We start from the raw sequence: 21,017 nt of genomic DNA, 5'->3' as shown, positions 1-21,017 counted from the left end.
ACAGCATGGTATTAATTTCCACTGTTATGCTGATGATACCCAGCTATATCTGTCTATAAATCCAGATGAAGCTAACCCATTACATAGATTACAGGCATGTCTTGAAGACATTAAAACCTGGATGACTCTTAACTTTCTGCTTCTGAATGCAGACAAAACAGAAGTTATAGTCTTTGGACCAGAGTCTCTGAAAAAGAAGCTGATTAGCCAGTCACTTCATTTGGATGGGATTAAACTGATTTCAGATAATAAAGTAAAAAATCTTGGTGTTGTTTTTGATCAGGACCTGTCATTTAAATCCCATATCAAAGAGGTTTCTAGAATTTCCTTCTTTCATCTGAGGAACATTGCAAAAATTAGAAATATCCTGTCCAGGTGTGATGCTGAGAAACTAGTCCATGCATTTGTTACTTCAAGGCTGGACTATTGTAATTCTTTACTATCAGGAAGTCCACAAACTGTAGTTAAAAGCCTTCAGCTGATCCAAAATGCTGCAGCCAGAGTTCTAATGAAAATGAAAAAGAGAGATCATATCTCTCCTATCCTGGCTTCTCTTCATTGGCTTCCTGTTAAATCCAGAATAGAATTTAAAATCCTCCTTCTCACATATAAAGCCTTAAATGGCCAAGCTCCATCTGATATCAGAGATCTGATTGTTCCTTATGTTCCTAACAGAGCACTTTGCTCTCAATCTGCAGGTTTACTAGTGGTTCCTAGAATTTCTAAAAGTAGAATGGGAGGCAGATCTTTTAGTTATCAGGCTCCTCTCCTGTGGAACCAACTACCAGTTTTAGTCCGTGAGGCAGACACCCTGTCTACTTTTAAGGCTAGGCTTAAAACTTTCCTTTTTGATAAAGCTTATAGTTAGAGTGGCTCAGGTTATCCTGATCTATCTCTATAGTTCTGCTGCTATAGGCTTAGACTGCTGGAGGACATAGGGACCCCCATTTCATCATTCTGCTTCATTCTCTATCTGTTCTCCTATTCTGCAGAATCTGTTAGTTCAATCTCTAACCTTCTGCTCTCTCTGCTTTTCCTCAGAGTAGCTTTGCCTCGTCTGTTCCTGTTTGGCTGTGACGTCATCCTGGAAAGAAACATCAGCTGTGCTGCTTCTATCAACACCCTTGTTTATAGATGTTGGAGATCTATCACTGAGCCTGGTTCTGCTGGAGGTTTCTTCCTGTTAAAAGGGAGTTTTTCCTCTCCACTGTCGCTACAAGCATGCTTAGTGTGGGGGATTGTATTTGAGTCAATGCAATCAACTGGTTTTCCTTAGATAGAAAACTTTGTATCGATTTGACTGTATGATCTGGTTGAACTGTAAAGTGCCTTGAGATGACATGTGTTGTGAATTTGGCGCTATATAAATAAACAGAATTGAATTGAATTGAATAAATCTTTTTAAACGGAGAGAAACAGGGAGAGCTGCAGATTTAAAGGAGAAACAGATTGACTGGGATATGCAACATGCAATAAAATATATATCCATGTTCAAGAAAAAAATATGCTGTTCTATAATTAAAATCTAGCATATCCATATTTTTCTGGATGGATGGAATTTAAATTGTTTTACTAGTGATGCATGATTTATTGATTTTGGTATCAGAATCGGCTGTTATTGGTTATTTTTTTATACATCAATGTTTTTGGGCTGTATATATACGTCACAGCTCCTCTCTTAGCCATCCTGTCATGCACAGATCAGATGCCAGACAGTTGGGTTTAAAAAAAAAAAAAGATTTACTGTAATGAATGGTAGAGAAAAACAAATCCTCTGGTTAGCCTCCCCTCTGGTTCACCAACAGCTGGAATGCAATAAAAAGTCCAGCAATCCCTCGGATACCCAACTCTACAAAGAAGATAGCCAGACCGGAGCACTCACCACAGCTGGGGGCCAAACACATTCTGTGGAATTGTCAGCCGTTCCCAGTATTTATAGGCCAACCAGTAGGGGGCGCCAAACACCACTCATCATCACATAACTATAAAACATATTTTAGTAGAATTTAATCTACATCTTCTAAAACCCATTACATACATAATGCACTAAAAGCATCTCTCTAACATCTTTAAACATAAATATCAGTGTATTGTGGTTCCTTGTGTTCTCAACAACAGGAAAGAATTCAATTTTAGAAAATACAAAAACCTGATGAAAGCATTCAGGTGGAGTAACTGTAGGTCCATCTGCCCCCACCCTCAGAACCCCCCCACCCTACACCTTTGCTACAGAGGAACCTTCTGCTCCACATCTGCAGCCCAGGGGCCCATATTCTCCCACATCCGGCCCTGCTGATAATAACAGTCATTAAACCCACATGAATCTGAGCCCTCATTGATTGGGAGGTTAGTCTGGTGTGTTTCTACAGTGGGAACATCTAGTAATGTGGATCTAAGTGAGAGGAACCTCCAGAGATGCAGATGAACATCAGACCTACCGAGCCTCTGCAGCCTGACCTGCGGCTTCAGGCACACAGCTAGCAGCTTGCTCTGGGCGGCCAGCTCCTCCTCCAGGCGGATGATGGTTTTCTCCACCTCGGAGAAGATCTCCTCCGCAGCAGCATCCAGTCTCTGCCTGATAAAGTCTCTGAGAGGAAGAACTGAACCCATTCCTGCAGCTGCTGATCCAAACTGGCCTGAGATCCGACCGGACGGTCCACAAAGCAAGCTAGCTGCTAACAACTGCTCAGCGCTACTTCCGGGTGACCTTAGGGCGAACGGATGCGTCAGCGCTGCCGCCATCTTGGTAAGGGAGAAGGTCTTCTTCTTCTTCCTTTTTTTTTTTTTAATGGCGGTTGGCAAACAACTTATAGGTGCATTACCGCCACCTTCCAGAATGGAGTATGGGCCAGACAAACTATTATATTCTCCCTAAAATACCCGTTCTTCTTAGAAAATTAAAAATACTCCCAAAAACTACATCCCCAGATGACCTTTGAAACAATTCCCTTATATCTAGTTTACTTTTATTCCTGTCTAACTCTCTACATAACATCTCTCTTTCCTAAGTATATTTATTACATTCTAAAAAATATGTTGGACAGTTTCTAATTTCCCACAAATACAACACCCTGTATTATGCTTATTCATTATTTTAAGTACTATTTAATCCTGTGTGTCCGAACCTTATTCTAGATAAATATCTTCTTTTTCTTTAATTCTATTACATTTTCTTAATTCTCCAACCTTTTTTTGAATACTATAATAAAATCTAGCATTCCCTCCTTTATCCCACTGTTCTTGCCATTTCTTCTTGAAATACAGTTTTATAATATTCTTTAACTCATTTTTACTTATGTTAATGTTTAAATCAACATCCTTTTTTACAGCACTCTTAGCAAAACTGTTAGCTAACTCATTACCGATAACACCAATGTGAGCAGGAATCCAGACTAATTTAACAACAGAACCACCATTTTTAATCCTAAAAACTGAGTGAAGATCCATGATGGAATAGCAGGAATAACAATCACAGGACTGATTACAAAGTTATCTATTCCTACATTTTTTACTTTATTCATAATTGTCCATCCAAAACTATTAATTTTTTCTTTTCTTTTTCCTGACATGGTTGCAGTGTAACTTACGGAGGATGATTTTCTTTAAATCCTTTAATATTTACCCAGTAATTTATGGCTAGTTGTTCTCTCCTGAGCTCCAGTGGCATCTCACCCATCTCCACTTGTAGAGCGGAAACCGGGGTAGTTTTCATTGCTCCACAACAAAGTCTTAATGCCTGATATTGTATTCTATCTATTTTCTTTAATAAAGTACTTGAAGCTGAATTGTATACTATACAACCATAATCTAAAATTGATCTAATTAGTCCATTATATACTGTTTTTAATGCTTTTCTATCTGCTCTCCAATCTTTTCCTCTTAGACATCTCATTATATTTAAAATTCTTTTACTTTTTTCAACTATTTTATCTATATGTATCTTCCATGTAAGTTTTTTTATCAAACCAGATGTCCAAATACTTAATTGATCTATCCTTTCTATAACATCCCCATATAATTTGAGATTTACATTATTGTTTAATTTCCCATTTGTAAAAGCAACACATTTAGACTTAGATGTTGAGAATCTAAAACCCCAATCTAAAGCCCAAGCTTCTACATTCAGTAATGCTTCTTGTAGTTTTTTATTTACAAACTCTATATTTTTCCCCCCTCTTCCAAATAATACCATCATCTGCAAACAATGAGACACCAAAGGATTTATCTATACTACTAAAAATATCATTAATCATTATACTGAATAGAATAGGACTTACTATACTACCTTGGGGAGTGCCATTTTCAACTTGATATTTTGAACTTATTACCCCACCTATTTTTACTCTAGTACTTCTTTCAGTTAAAAAACTTTTTATCCATCTATATATTTTACATCTTATACCTATTCGTTTTATTTTAATCAATAGCCCTTCTTTCCATAACATATCATAAGCCTTTTCCACATCCAGAAAGACTGCTAACACACTCTTCTTATTTACCTGAGCCTGTCTAATTTCATGTTCCAGATATAATGCAGGATCTATTGTACTTCTGCCTTTTCTAAATCCAAATTGATAAGATTTAATCTTTTCTTTAGATTCTAAAAAATAAATTAATCTGTTATTTACAATTTTTTCCATGACTTTACCCATACATGATGTTAGAGCTATTGGCCTGTAACTTTCAGCTAAATTAGGATCTTTACCAGGTTTGCAAATGGGTATAATGATGGCTTCTTTCCATATATCAGGTAATATCCCTTCCTCCCACACCTTATTATATAATTCTAATAATATTTCTTTACTCACATCACTAAAATTATTTAACATACTATAACTAATTTGATCTTTCCCAGGAGTAGATTTACTAGAATTCTTCAATGCTTTATTTAATTCTAACAAGGAAAACTTCATGTTAATAGAATCCTCACAATCTTCTTCATCATTGACCAATGCAATATTTCTCTTTAATGTCATTTCACGCCCTCTTTTTTCTTTATTATTTACATTTTCTGTACTACGTATCTTAGCAAAACCTTTAACTAATATTTCAACTTTACTCTTATTGTCTATTATAATATTTCCATTATCTTTAATTACTGGGAAAAATATTCTTTTGAACTCCCTGACATTTTCCTAATAGTATTCCATACTCTATCTAAAGCAGTATTTTTCCCCAAAGACTCACAATATTTCCTCCAATAATCCCGTTTAGCATTTCTTATAGTTTTCCTAACTTCTGCCGGTTTCCTTTTATAATTAACTAGATTTTGGAAGCAAATTGTTTTCTTAAGTGTTTTAAAAGCCTTATGTTTAATTGCAAATGAACATTCTGGTGTCCACCAAGGAACTATTTTCTTTTTTTTTATACCACTACTTCTAGGAATAAATATTTTGGCCGAGTTAATAATACAATTACTAATTTCTAAATTTAATTCATTTATTGGTTTACTTATATCTACATTTTTCATATTAATCTCACTCATTATTTTAAACCTATCCCAGTTTGCTTTCCCAAATTTTCACCTCCCCTCAGTTTCTACCTGATCTTCCTCTATATCTATTCCTATCCTTGTAAATACCGGATAATGATCACTCCCTATTGTGTTTTCTTTACATACTTTCCAACTGCAATTATTAGCAATAGATTGAGAAACTAAAGTCAGATCAAAAGCCGATTCCTTACCTCTTACCAAGTCTACCTGAGTACCTACCCCGTTATTTAAAACTACCAATTCTTTTTCTTCAATTATCTCTTCTAAAATTCCTCCATTATAATCATCTTGATCTCCCCATAAAGTGCTATGTGCATTGAAGTCCCCACACCAAACTATTTTCTGATACGTTCAAATTTGTAGGTTTATGATAAAAAAGAAATGGAGTCCACACAGAATAGGGTTCTTTGGCTCCTGCAAGAGGAGAGAGTCACGTTCAGCTACATCTGCACTCTCTCTGTCTCCTCAGCAGAAGCCTTTTATTAGCAGATCATAACACATGGGTTGGGTTACAGAACAGTGTTCTTTTGACAAGGCAATTGATTGGGTCATAGGACAAAATGCTCCTCTTGATTGAATCACAGCAGGATGCAACCGTGTGACTTTGCCTCATGACCTAATGATTGAATCACAGGATAGCAGGATGCAGGTCACAAAAGTCTACGACCCTCTTGATTGAATCACAGCACACAAATGTAGCATAATTTTATAATCATAACTATAACATTTCGCCCCTGTTAAACATAAAAAACATCAGCATCTTTCAATTCATATTATATTCATAGAAGTAGGAATATGAGTACAAACATAACAGTCTGTTTTGTTCAAATCTTCAGCAACGCGCTTGGAATGCTGCCACCACATTTTGGCACTGTAGGATGACTTGCTGTGGATCCATCAAAAATCATCCTGCTCTTCCTTTGTTTCAGACAGTCAGTTTAAGTCCCTAGGAACACCGGTCCAATGGTCACCACCAGGCAGCAGAACGTCATTAGTTTTCCCGTCTTCACCAGCTCTTCCAATGAAACACCCATTAACTAGGACTCTAAAGGACTGGGTTAGGTTGTTTTCTTCACCAGCGGTGAGACGAGTGGTCCTAAAAAAAAAAAAAAAACCTTTGAAGCTGGACTTCACCACAGATCCCTACCTTAGTTATGGGGTTCCTGTGAAGGTAACTGGGCTTTTCGCTGCGGAAAGTTTTTAATTAGCTTACAGTAACTCTGGTGGATCCAAGTGTCTCTTTCCTGGATTTTCACGGCGGTGGGGGTTGTTAGTTGCACTATGTAGGGTCCTTCCCACCTCAGAGCTTTCCAAGTTTTTCTTTTGATGATTTTAATCAGCACTCGGTCTCCAGGCTTCAGGCCTTCCTGTGGGGAAACAAAAGGAGCACTAGGCAGATTACATGTTTTCCGAACAGTTTTGTCACTGAAAAGCTTCAGCATCCACTTAGTTAGCGGGTCAATGTCATCTTGTTCTTTTTCTGCCCATGGCTGTCCTTCCCATAGAGGTAGAACAAAAGGTCTCCCATTCACTATCTCAAAAGGGGTCAAACCATCAGATGTTGGAATAATCCTCATGAGTAATTTTACCAAGTGCAAAAACACTCTGGCCATGCCTTTCCTGTTTCTGCCCCATTTAATTTGTAAGAATCAATTAGGTTTTTAACATCCTCTGACCATTTAACTGGGTTCTGTCTGGCTGGAGTTAAACCTTGACAGGCAGTCTGCATCTCTTCATCTGTCCATGGCCTATACACAAGAATAGTGGGTCTACGATCTAGTGGGTCATTATCTTGGGGTCCCGTGCGTTGACCATAACGAGGGTTGGCCACCTCTAACATTGGAAAAGCACATGCCCCCCCCCAGGATCTTGGTCCTGTTCTTGTTTTTTTAATTCAGACAATCTTGGATAAATAGGGGCAGATGGGCCTTTTTTACAAGCCTCTATTTGATAATCATTATTGTAATACTTTGAATTAAGCTTTACATCCCTTTTTGATTTTCTTAATTCATGCTCACAAGGGTCAGGGGCACTGAGTTCCATACCATCCATAGAGGACGATATGGACAGGGGGCTTGCTCCTGCTCCTCCAATATCATTATACGATGGTGGGGCTACTGGAGGGGGAACAGTGGCATGGCTGTGTTCATATTCACCGTGATGGTGTTTATGTCCACCTTCCTGCGCAGCTGATGCCACTGCTTGAACCCCATCACCCCCTTGAATTTGATTAGGGTCAGGATATTGAGGAAGCATACGGGATACAACAGTTTCTTCATCAGCTTTAATTTTTACAGCAGCAATTGTAGCTTTCTTTCTATCCTTCTTCTGTTGTATTTGGCTTTCCCTATTTTTTGCTTGCATAATCCACTTATTTAACTCTTCTAATTCTTTTCTGTATTTAGCTTGTTTTCTTTTTGATTTATACACCAACTTCATCTCCACCTTCTGCTGAATCTTCATCAGCGGCTCAACTCTCAACTTTCCATCCCAGTTCTCCTTCTCAATCCACTTTCTGGCAAACTCTGGGTCACCACCACAACACGCCACCATCCATCTAACATCACCTGGCATTTCCTTCTTACTACTACCTTGTCCCATTTAAAAAAAAAATAGTCCAGTACAAACACCTAGGGTATTCTACGCACTGGATGTTTATTCAGCAGGACAGCACCCAAACACTGTTGTGGTCATTTCTGCTTCTACATTTTCAGGTGAGAAATTCTTGCCTCTGCATCCACAACAGTTATACTGTATTAATTCCTGCTGTTTTAGTATGAAACAACAGAACACAACGGTTCGATTGTTTCCTCACACACTTTCACACAGTCACACACACCTATTCTAAGTCCTAATATTTTTTTTATTTTATTTTAACCAACATAGACAAAAAACATTTATCGTGTACACTTTGGAGTCTCCAGCTCCAGGCCCTCGCACGCACCGGATACCCAGATCCCAGATCTGTCAACAAACCTGGCTTCGTCAAATATCCCTGCTGCAGCTGCAAACCTTACTATCTCAAGAACAACACAGAGTCCCAGACTCAAATGCACAGAATACCCAGATCCCAGATCTGTCAACAAAACTTGGTTTCGTCAAATATTCCTGCTGCAGCTGCAAACCTTACTATCTCGAGAACAAGACAGAGTCCCAGACTCAAATGCACAGAATACCCAGATCCCAGATCTGTCAACAAAACTTGGTTTCGTCAAATATTCCTGCTGCAGCTGCAAACCTCACTATCTCGAGAACAACACAGAGTCCCAGACTCAAATGCACAGAATACCCAGATCCCAGATCTGTCAACAAAACTTGGTTTCGTCAAATATTCCTGCTGCAGCTGCTAACCTTACTATCTCGAGAACAACACAGAGTCCCAGACTCAAATGCACAGAATACCCAGATCCCAGATCTGTCAACAAAACTTGGTTTCGTCAAATATTCCTGCTGCAGCTGCAAACCTTACTATCTCGAGAACAACACAGAGTCCCAGACACAAATGCACAGAATACCCAGATCCCTGATCTGTCAACAAAACTTGGTTTCGTCAAATATTCTTGCGACTACAACTAGTTACAGCTTTTACATGGTCCCAGACCAAGTTTTGATCAAAAGCTTTAGGCCTACCCTTTATGTGCAGATCAGTCCTCAGCTTGAGTCGTCACCAGGATGTCCAGGGCAGGGCTGGACCAACCTATTGGCTCCGTCCGGCAAAGGGTGAACGGCTGTCGACAGTTTCTTGGCCTTGGTCCCGCACGGTCCTGGACAATTGGATCTTGACTCCCGTAGTTTTGGCACCAAAAATGTTACGTTCAAAATTGTAGGTTTATGTTAAAAAAGAAACTGAGTCCACACAGAATAGGGTTCTTTGGCTCCTGCAAAAGGAGAGAATCACGTTCAGCTACATCTGCACTCTCTCTGTCTCCTCAGCAGAAGCCTTTTATTAGCAGATCATAACACATGGGTTGGGTTACAGAACAGTGTTCTTCTGACAAGGCAATTGATTGGGTCATAGGACAAAATGCTCCTCTTGATTGAATCACAGCAGGATGCAACCGTGTGACTTTGCCTCATGACCTAATGATTGAATCACAGGATAGCAGGATGCAGGTCACAAAAGTCTACGACCCTCTTGATTGAATCACAGCACACAAATGTAGCATAATTTTATAATCACAACTCTAACATTTCCCTCTCCAGTGTTCTAATATTGTTTCAAGTTTTATCTTTTCTATTTTTTTACAAGGATTGTAATAATTTACAATTTTAAGATTCCCTTCATTTGTCCAAATTTCTACTGCAATAGATTCTAAATCTGATATTATTTGGAGCTGAATGAATTTAACTTTTTCTTTTATAAATATGGCACATCCTCCTCCATTCCCACTTGTTCTATCTTTACGTAATATTGAGTAACCATGAATACTAAACTGTAATGATGGCTTGAGCCATGTTTCCTGAATGCATATTATATCTGTTTTTTTATTTAAATTTTTAATGAAGCCTTTAAATTCCTGACCATTTGCTAATAAACTGCAAGCGTTCCATTGTAATATTAGAATTATGTGATGATTTGAGAGGCGTCATTTTCCAGAGATCCTTCCCAATGCCTGAGCTCATCATTAATTTTTTCCCAAGACAAGTTTTTAACACTAAAAAACTTTGTAGCTGCCTTAACTATAATTTTTATTTTTTCAGTTTTAGTTTTTGCTTGCTCTGAACAGTTTACGATGTATGCAAGAAAAGGAATCAACTTTTCTAATGTAACATTACACTGATTATTGTCTGCCATCCTTTTCCTTTGATAATTTATTTTCGGATTATTATCATTCTTTTTAACTTCTTTCACTGCTTCAGCATAAGTAATTCTCTTATCAGTTTTAACTTTTTGGATTTCAGCTGCTTCTTTTCTTATCATGCACCCTGCATACGCTGCACTATGATTTCCACCACAGTTACAACATTTAACAGGATTATCTCCACACTCACCATAAGGATGTTCACCTCCACATCTACCACACCTCTTTTTCCCTTTGCAAACATTTGCAGTATGTCCATATCTTTGACATTTGTAACATCTTAGAGGAGGTGGTATATAAGCTCTTACATTGAAACTCATGTAGCCAACCATCACTTTATCAGGCAGAACTCTACCTTTGAAATCCAGAAGAACAGATGCACTGTCCATTTTCTCCCCATTCCTAAAAGCCTGTAAACATTTGATGCCTATAATCTCTCCTCCTCTTATTGTTTTCTTTAGCTCCTCCAAGTTTTCTCCTACCGGAATCCCTGATATTACTCCTTTCACTTGTTGTGGGAAAATTTATATCTTTCTCTCATTATATATTAATATTCATATTTACTCACTATAAAAGTTTTCACTCAGTCTGTTTCTCTCTCAAGGCCACACCATTCCCTGCAGAATGGTGTTTGTAGACCAGACATAGCTTCTTCCCATAACAATCCAGATTCTTTCTCAAGGTTTATTCATAACATGTTACTGTTAAGCAAAGTGTGTGTAATTTGTTATGACTCTGACTGCTTTCGATTGTTGTAACTAGGGGGGAACGAACCCTGCCCAGATCAGAACAGAGCAGAATGCTGTGCCATGATGACTGTTCTCTCTTTGCAAAGATGATTAATAAATGTGCCGACTGAGTGAAATCCATCAATCTCCGACAGCGATTGTCAGAAGTGTCAGGTACCACCTGGAGGAAGCAGTCTTCCAGCCTCAATACCCCGGTTAGAAGGTTAAGGGAGTGAGGACTTCTGGCATCGAGGTCCCTAGAGGTCAGCAGGAGGATCAAAACGAACCATTTTTTTGAGACGGTGAGATGATCTTTTGTCGGCACAGTTTAAATTAAATTTCAAAAACTAAATTACAAAACAACAGATTGTTTACAGATTTAAAGATAATTAGAAATCAAATACTGGAAATTTTGTTCAAACAAAGTCCTCTTCTTCTCCATTAAAATTATAATCTAGCAAGAAACTAATTAATAGGTTAATCATTTTAATGCACTAAAATTTGTATAATACTAAAGATTATACATATGAAATAACAGATAATTTTCCTTTTTGGGGAGCAGAAAGGCAATTCAGGTTTTTGTTCCACCTGTGAACCAAAAGACCTCGCATAGGAACTTGAGGCTCTCTCTAAGGGTGAGAGGAAGGTTGTAAGTGCCACCAGAAGGCATTTAATTTTACTGAGACGTCGGTAATCTAGAGTGGGATCCCCCCCAGTTATCCAGGTCGGCACCAGAGGAATGGTGTGCATATTGGCAACCGGTAAATTACCTGTAGATAATGGGAAAGGTTTTGCAGTTCTACAGTATGGTAGTAGAACAAAAGGCAAGGTTCCAGGGAATTGTCAACTGCCCAAGGAGAAATTTTTGATCAATTGCAAAGAAAATAGGGTTCTTTTGAAGATAAGATAAACAAATATCATGAGAAGTTAGAGGCTAAAAAGAAGGTAAGGTAAGAAATTCACAGATTTTGAAAAAAAAAAAAGACAAAAAAAAATGGGAAAAGAGAAGATAACAGTTTAAAATGATGGATGGTTAAAAGGAGAGTTCAAAGAAACTCTGAGCTTGAAAAGAAATGGGTTAAAATAAGAAGTAAAAAAAAAAGAGTGTTTAAACCTGATACTAAACATATTTACACTGTATTACATATTAAACTTACACTATACTAAGTTATAATAATGAATTTTAATTTCAATGGTGCTTTTAAAGAAACAAAACTCTCTCAATTTTTACAGGAAGTTAATAACTCATAGCTAAAAATAAAAAACTATAAAATTATTAGAGAAAAAAAAGTAAGTAGGGCATAAAATAAGGTCAAATTAAGGTCAAATTTCAGTTTTTTAAATTAAGTTTAAAAAACTGAAAAAAACTTAAAATAGAATAAAATGGAGGAATTAACCTAAAATTAAATAAAGAAAACATACAAAATTAAAAAGAGAAAAGTAAGGTTGATGATAAAAACAAAATTTGAGAAAATTAGATGAGAAAAGTTTGTGACGAGAGGGAAATGTGACTTAAAGTGACTAAAGGATGAAGTGGGGTGACTGACAAGACGACATTCCTTTCCTGAAAAGGCTTCTTCTTTTTTATGGTAAAGATGAACAACTTTATTTTATTTTATTTTTTATTATTATTATTATTCATTTGAAATATTGAAACTTAAACTAATCATTGTTTTTTTTTTACTCCTTGCCCTTCAAACATGGACTCCCTGATCGGAACCGCTCCTATGTGGAAATCAGACCTGGAGGAGATGCACCCCTCCCATCAGCCCGCCGGAGAAAGACAGCCCGCTTCAAGCATCAATCTCCCCCCACCCCCCCAACGCACACACACCGACACAGCAACCGGATGGAAATGATGGGTTAAAATCTGGGGAAAGCAACACAAAAGGATTTTCATCTGCTCTGAACCCCTGACCCTAATAGCTCACCTGAGCTGCAACTTGCAGCTGCAACTTGCAACTGCAACGTGATAATGAACGGCCTGGTTGGCTTTCACTAAACCATGATTCTTTTAGTGTAATTAGATGACTGTTCTCTCTTTGCAAAGATGATTAATAAATGTGCCGCCTGAGTGAAATCCATCGATCTCCGTTTATTTAACTAGGATGAATAGTTGAATACTTTTTTCCCACGACACACTCCTCTTTCCTCCCCAACTACCTTTCTTTCTATCACTTCCCTTTTACACACCATTTGTAATTTTAGGGCCTTGTTCTTTTGTTCTGCATTTTTACAAATGATAAGTAAGCTTCCAGCCCTCAGGATTTTAGCTAACTCCACGTCTCCAACAACTTTCTTTAGTCCATTCGACAAGGTGATAGGACTTACTCCACTCATATCCTCTCCAGCCTTAAATTTCAATATGACTTTAGTCTTCCATCATTATTTTCTTTCTTGTCTCAATTCGTTCTTCCTCATCCTCAAGAGATCTTTTTCCAACATTTGATCCCCTTTTAATTTTATCTCTTCCCTCTCTTCTATTTTATACCATAGACCAGTGGTTCCCAAAGATTTTCTTCTGGGCCCCCCTTTGGATTACAATAAAATTTCCACGCCCCCCCCACAAAAAAAAAAAAGAAATCAACTGGGCACACACATCGTTCAACCAGATATAATAAATCTATACACATATTTTGTTTTCAAACTCCACTGAAGTTTATTTCACACTTCAGGTTGCAACAAAATAAACTACACACCATCTTTACAGTGGAACACTTTTGTGTAACTGTATTTTTTTCATAGTTCTATACTGTAGATTAGAAGAGGACTCTTTGTTGTCTGTGTTATTTTAAACATATTTCTTTTTTTTATTATTTGTAACAATATTTAACTCTGCTATCATCAATACATTAAAAAAGCCTCTGTGCAAAATGGAGTGAAAACATTGAACAGCTCCCAGAGAGTTTTTTCTTTGTACTTTAATCCTCCCATCTTTTCAGTGGCTGTAGTGAGCCTGCTTGTTGCTGTAGATCTTCTCAAATCTGGGTTGCAGTGTCATAACTGTCCATTATGCTCAGTCAAGCAAGCGCTGTTTTTTTTTTGTTTTTTTTTCTTCATTCATCCATACCACTTCCCGCGCCCCCCCTGCAATGGTATTGCGCCCCCCCTAGGGGGCGCGCCCCACACTTTGGGAACCACTGCCATAGACCATCCTGTATCCATATTTTCATCTTCCGAACACCCCCCACTACAACAAGCCATTGTCTTGATCCACTCACAAACCAGATTATGCCAAAACCACCTTTAAATTCAACGTATTACTCGCCAAACAATCTCTGATCGAACAATCTCCACGCGCCCTCCACGCCTCCGAAAGGAAGTGACGCAGGCACAGACACCAACCAAGGGAGAAGGTCAGCTGGTTGAACCGCATTTTTTTAGGATTAAAAACCTTAAGTAGAACTTTTCACTGTTTTCTACATACATTTTCAACATTTGTGAAACTTGCCTTCTGCCAATAACTGACTCAATCATTTACCAACACATCATATCTGAGGTTTTTGTCTTCTAAGAAGGGCTGTACCAAAACTTACCTTGCTTTACCTGACCTTCCACCTTGCTCCTCTCCTTCCCCTTAGACACCGCTCCCTCTTTGGACTGGCAATCCTAAAATAGATTCTATTTAACAAGGTAAATATATACAGTTGTGCTTGAAAGTTACACACTCCCGATAAAGAAAGGATAAATTCACAACAGCAAACTTTCTAATAAGAAACTAGAAAAAATATACATCCAAAATTTGAATTTGATGGATTTAAATAGTGATTCTTGAATTGTGTTTTTATAAACAGTGATTTAACAAACAGTCCCAGACACCTTAGAGCACATTGGTCTAGAATATTTCACCAACAGGAGTAGAAATCTGGCTAAACATTGAAGAAAACACCTGATTGAAGTGATTCACTCAAAGTAATGCTCAAAATTTTAGTTTATGAACTCAATGGTGTTGGTTTACTTGTTTTGTTTGTTTATTATTAATATTTCTATTGAACCACAATTCAAAATTAATTTGGAGGGTGTGCCAACCCGACAGGTGGCACACCTGTGTTTCATCTGGTGCAGCACATATAAGGTAGCCTGACGTAGTCCGACTCAATTCTAGTCAGAATATGAGTTTGATACTGCTCTATAGAGCTGTGATTATGGGGCGTGTTTCGAACGAACCAGAAAAAAAAAATGCCTCTGCCCTCAATTGGACAGACCTTCAGCCAATAAGAGCAACGGAGTGCGTGACGTATGTTAAGCGACGCATAGTTGTTGTCAACAAAAATCAAAGCGTGCAGTTGAAGAAGATGAGCGTGAACAATTTTTGCCGGTGTTGCAAAAAGAACCTGAGGATACAAGGAGTCATTCAACACACGACCCTCATTTTTAAGAAAAACAGTTAAGGCGAATGCACATATGATCAAGTTCTCCGTTTAGGATTACAACTCCAAAAAACATCAGATAAATCGCATCGCATTTGTCAGTCCTGTCAGAAAGTTATAACACGGTTAGAACAAGACATGCTTGTGTTAAAAAAATGGGCAGACGACGAAGCAGACCAGCCGGAAGAACCGTCTTTATCTGAGGCATCAGACAAAAGATACCGGGAGCCTACTCCTTCCAAGACGCCCAGGACTCTGAAGAAGTTATGCCCCAATCCGTCAACTCCAACCGGCACCAAAACGCAAAGAACCATTACAGAGGTAAGGTTATTAATACATTTCTACTTCTTATGATATGACTATGAGAATAACCTCATAACTACACTGTTACAAATTGTCCTGTATTTTTACAGTGAAATGCTGGCACCAGGGTTGCCAGCATTTTACAGTTAATTATACAGTACCCTTACTGTAATCGAAATACAGTATATTACTGTTACAAAAGAAATCTTTTGATTAAAGCAATTTGCTGTTTTTATCAGATTTAAATTTGATCAGATTTAAATTGTCATTTAATTAAATGACAACTGTATGACAACATCATCTGACAAATAAATTATGCTCCAATTTACCGGATTGGCTCATAGAATGCAGGATTCAAATGGATAGTCCTTGTAAAGAAAATTCTAGAGGTTGCTTCCACATGTCACAACAACATGTCTTCTTGAAAAATACAGTAGCGTTCTGTTTAAAGAGAGCCTCCTTGCCGTTGAATCTAACATCATTCCCAAAATGCAATGCTACTCACAGTATATTACAGTATTTTATTAAAAACAGTAATAATTGCCCAGAATGCATTGTTTTTCACGGTGCAGTACCGTTTTCAATAGAAACAATATGATACTGTTCAGTTTTGGCCGTATTTATACAGCAATTTGTTACAGTGTAGCATGTTATCCAACCCCCACTCTGTGTTCTGCACCTCTGTGGAGGGTGGCCAGTGTTTCACTGACCTTACTCTGACCTACTCAGCAATTGCATCTGGTGTCACCATATTTAACAGTCTGTATATTTCAATGTATTGTCAATGCACATTATACTTATTAGGCTACACTGTAATTCTTCACACTGATACATTATCTTATATTTCAGGTTGTCACCCATTTCCCATCACAGATGGTTGCCAAAGTATGTCCTCCAGAAGATGCCTCAATAGTGAACAGCATCACTAAGAAAAAATGGGCAACAGCTGCAAAGTTAATGTTGAAGCATAAACACCTAGTTGAGGAAATAAAGGTGCACATCCTGGAGCTAATAAGCAACGAATGCAAACATGTCTGTAATCCAAACAATGGTTTCATCCTTTGGAAGTCATCTCCGGATGATCTGAAAGCCTTTTCATTTACAAATTTAGAGGCAGACCTAAAACGTTTTTCACCATTCCTCTTCTCAATTCTCACAACTGTCACCAACCACTCTAAAACGGCAACTTGTGCAGCAGCATCCATTGCTTTGAGAGGAAGAGAAGCACGCCTGTCAGCCTTTGCATACTACCTAGGTAGTATTCTACATTATGGTGGTGCGAAAAAAGCAGTGTTTGAAAGACTGAGCAAAATGGCCATAACAACAACTCACCAAAATTCTGTAGAGAAGCAGAAGGAGTTGGCACTCCTATGTAGTGGGTCTCTAAAAATGTTAAAGGTCCAGAATGAAGTTTTCCTAAACTCTGAAGCGGAAGGAAACATTGATGTTGGTCAGAGAGTGGACACCAGCGAAGACCAAAGCACAAGTGATCAAAAGGAGCCACTTAACATGGAAGAGCTTCACTTGACAGGTGAGATGACAAATGACCAATATATAGAAACACAACAAGCAAATCAAATTCTGTGTCGTCTTGAATGTTATGTCTATGTATTGATTAATGCTACTACTACTAGTAGTCGTAATAATAATAAGTCTTTGTTTTTTTTGTTTTTTTTTTAACTTTTTTCTTTTCCTGCAGATGACATGGCTACGCTACCTTTCTACAGTTTAAGTGACTCTGAAGCAGCAGAGCTGGGCTTGAGCTCCTCGGCTTCTCCGATCACCCACCCCACTCCTCCACCAACATATTCCATAATATTTGACAATTTGGACTTTTCATGCGCGCACATCATCAGTCCACCCACCACAGCAATAAATCTATACACTGGATTCATCATATTGCAGTCCAAGATAGAATCTCAACATATCACCTCAGCAATGACAGACCGGACTGTGACATCCTTCAGTACGACCTCTGCAACTCACTCCCCGGACCAGAAATCCAAGACTATATGCTACGTGAGTTAATTGTTCTTGGAAGCCGCATCCTTACCGAGTACCTGGCTGTTTTTAAACCCTTCAAGACATTAGTAGTTCACCACATGCCACATCAATATACAGAGGACATGGCTAAGTGCTCCACTGATGTAAGTAATGAGATAAATCTGTAAAATACAACTAAATACACATAATTTTCAACTCAAACATTACTGCAATCTCATCTGTTTTTTTATCAAAGAACCCTCTGGTACTGCTCTTCAAGGACGAAAACAAAACATCAGATTTGGTGGACACACTTCGCCACCTTCAGAAAGAGTAAGAATAAAATCAGGCTCCACTGTCAGTCTTTGGCAGGTAAAGGGCTGTATTGTAAGTTATTATTCCCCTATTTGTGTCTCATCCATTTAGGTATGTGCCAAAGGGACCCGACGGATTGTCAAATGTATTAGTCGGAGGTGACCCGCTGACCGAGGGGAACTGCAGAAACATACAGTGGGCCTTCTCAGATGGTGCTACAAAGGAAGACCGACTGGAAGGTGTCATCTTTAAGTTTGAGGACTGGCATGCCATCAGAAACCTCTTTGAAGTGAGTAACTATAGAATGATGTTGATTAGTAACAAAATAAAAGTATCACACCACTACTTTAGATGATTTTGAGATAGATTACTTGAAGAGCTTTTGTGTGAAGTTATGTTTATCCTTTGTTAATCACAAGTCTTCAATGTTATTTAAGATCTATCATTGGATTTTCTATGATGGTGCATCCTCAAAAGACCATGGCACACTCCTTGCCAACATGACGAAGTTGAGGTACAACGTCTGCTATCTGCAATACCATGAATACATACATTGTACAATTATTACTGTTGTTTTAACCATCAAAATGGTCAGTAGTGTCATGATGGGTCTTCACTTTGTCATCACATTATGCTTGTCTTTACAGTCTAAACAATATTGTTGTTAACTACACTGATTATAAGTACTCTGTGTTGACCATGGTTTCCACAGTTCTTTCACAGAAATCCAGTCTGGGTATTTCATGAATTGGGTTGTTATGGGATGGGGAATACAGTACTGCTATCATGAAATCAGCAGTGCTGTTCTCCTTATGGTATGTTTTCAACTTGATGCATGTTTTCATTAACTGTGGGTGGGCATTTGAGGCTTTTCAAGATAGTTGATGGTTAGTTGGTCAGTTTCAGCAGTACTAAAGAGCACACTTGACGCACGATATTCTTATTGTACCTGTGCGAAAGACTGTTTTTAACACATTAACATATGAGCGTGCGTGTGTGTATGTGTGTGTGAGCATGTGTGTGTGTGAGTGTGTGCCTGTGTGTGAGCGAAGTAGTGGTCGCATAAAGGTTAAGGAGCTGTTCAGCATGCAAAACAGTTGTGGGTTCAATGCCCTTAGTCATTACCCTTGTCATATAAATTACATAATAAATGACTGTATAAAAGCGTCTGCTACATTAATAAATGTAAATGTCTGTGAGAGATGGAAAGAATAACACTGAGAAAACTATGTCAACCATTCGCTAAACTATGTATTTCTGTTACATAGGTGCAGCAATGCTAAACAAGGTCCTCATGCAGCTTACAATGCCTATAAGGAATTTGTGCATAAGGACACCACTGCACTCTTCCTAGCTGCTGCAATGGAACCCTTTGGGTTGCAGGATGTGACAGGTAAACTTGCCACTTGGCATCACATTCATAGTTTAGAACTAGCATTTATCACATCAATACATGCATCTATATGTTACTGCTGTAAATTGTAATTTTCAAAATTGTACACTTTGATAAAAGTTTGTATCCAATATTATAACCATGACTTAAACATTTTATTCTGTGCTAACAGAAATTCCTGATGGGTTTGTCCCGCTGGATGTTAACAACGGATTGCCGCAATGGAAGAGGAGCTGGCTGCATGAGAAGGTTGGGCAGGTGGTGGACACCTTTGTCATGATGACGGGCGTGACATAAGCTGCAACTCAAAGGCAGGCTACGACACAGCAGAGGCAGCAGTTTCCGTGTCGTGCAGACGGGTGTGGCAATATGTATGTATACGCCAAGGAAAGGGAAACACATGAGAAGAAGAAGCATGGTCTTGAGTCTCCATCAGACTCTTCTTCAGAAACTGTGATTCCGACAAAACAAGACCACCAAGAACATCACGCAGAAGTCAGACTTGGTTTTGGGTTCTTCCTGCTAGACATGCAGGATGCAGTGAGGGAAGGGGATGGTAAAAGGCTGATGAGACTGTACAAAGTTGCCCTGCTTTTCTACAAAGCTCATAGGCACAGCCAGTATGCCTATAGCACCTTCCTTCTGACACTGCAGATAAATCTCACTCTGTCCTCTTGCATGGCACACAGTGTGACATGGAACAGATTTTGGAATGGCAGAGGGAGAAAGGGGAAAAATATTCCACTTGACCTCCACCTGGAACATCTAAACAATTTCCTCAAATTATTTATGAGAGGCTTGGGACCAAACATGTCAGAAATGTCATCAGCCAGAATCAGTAAGTCCATTGGCATTGTCAAGGAGCTAATGGACAAAACTGACACAGAGCTCGAGCTGACAAGGCAGACTGGCATTCATCATGTGGCCCGAGAACAGGAGGACGTTTTAACACTGGTGAATGTTTTCAGGGAGACACAATTATTCAAAAATTACCCAGGCAGGCAATATCACGCATTCCCAAATTTTCAGAGAAACTTATTGGCAAAGCTAAATTACCAGGAGTTATGGAGGTGGATGAAGTCCAAAATAATGGACTGGCGAAATGTGCTTATTTAAATAGCAAAGTAAATGTGAAATGTAAAATGGTGATGGTAATTTGTAAATAGTATTTTCATATACGACAATGTAAATAATTTATTTTTAATATAATACTTTATAATAGTAGCATCCACATTCTTGAAACCTTTATTTTTGTGTGTTTTCTTATTGGTTGTATGTTCAAAGTTCAGAGTATATGTTCAAACATTACCTATTAAGTGTAGATATTAAAAATCTTTATTGACATGTCTTATTGTTTGTCTATTAAATACAGAAAAATCACCAATCAGTAGAGAAGTATAAACAATTTAAATTTTATTCAAAAACATACAGAACCTTGAAGTTAGAAGTTTGAGCCTGAATTTGAAGCTAGTCTGAGATCTTCAACATTGACAAGCCTGATTCCAAGGTACCTGGTGATGATTCTATCTCATCCTCCTCATCAAGGTAACCACTGTAATGTCGTGGAATGTCTTCCCAACGACTTAAAATTTTATGCTAAGTCTTGTAAAAATTCAAAGTTCTTAAAAA

The 21,017-nt window shown here is 38.2% G+C and overlaps 2 protein-coding genes and 1 long non-coding RNA gene across 3 annotated transcripts in view; 1 reads left to right on the top strand and 2 right to left on the bottom strand.

The window, feature by feature from the left end:
• LOC119779112 (zinc finger and SCAN domain-containing protein 2-like) overlaps positions 1–2,714 on the bottom strand; it is a 28,514-nt gene extending 25,800 nt beyond the window's left edge. The window contains exon 1 of the mRNA XM_038278644.1: positions 2,439–2,714. Within this exon, the coding sequence (XP_038134572.1) occupies positions 2,439–2,610 (172 nt within the window). The 5' untranslated portion in view covers positions 2,611–2,714. The remainder of the gene's footprint in view (positions 1–2,438) is intronic.
• LOC119779113 lies at positions 2,178–20,803 on the top strand. The gene is made up of 10 exons (XM_038278645.1): positions 2,178–2,746; positions 15,558–15,715; positions 16,547–17,228; positions 17,397–17,844; positions 17,937–18,013; positions 18,107–18,284; positions 18,433–18,509; positions 18,708–18,810; positions 19,264–19,388; positions 19,561–20,803. The coding sequence occupies exons 1-4, from the start codon at positions 2,722–2,724 to the stop codon at positions 17,723–17,725; spliced, it is 1,194 nt and encodes a 397-aa protein (XP_038134573.1). The 5' UTR covers positions 2,178–2,721; the 3' UTR covers positions 17,726–17,844; positions 17,937–18,013; positions 18,107–18,284; positions 18,433–18,509; positions 18,708–18,810; positions 19,264–19,388; positions 19,561–20,803.
• On the bottom strand, positions 5,893–7,106 carry LOC119779114. Its single transcript, XR_005280182.1, has 2 exons — positions 6,708–7,106; positions 5,893–6,590 (listed from the first exon to the last, which is right to left on the bottom strand). It is a non-coding gene; the product is annotated as an uncharacterized LOC119779114 (long non-coding RNA).
• Positions 20,804–21,017: the final 214 nt, after the last annotated feature.

Source organism: Cyprinodon tularosa, unplaced genomic scaffold (genome assembly GCF_016077235.1).
Source record: "Cyprinodon tularosa strain WSP-4 unplaced genomic scaffold, ASM1607723v1 ctg1429, whole genome shotgun sequence".
Taxonomy (NCBI): domain Eukaryota; kingdom Metazoa; phylum Chordata; class Actinopteri; order Cyprinodontiformes; family Cyprinodontidae; genus Cyprinodon; species Cyprinodon tularosa.
This window is presented reverse-complemented; position numbering and strand designations above follow the sequence as displayed.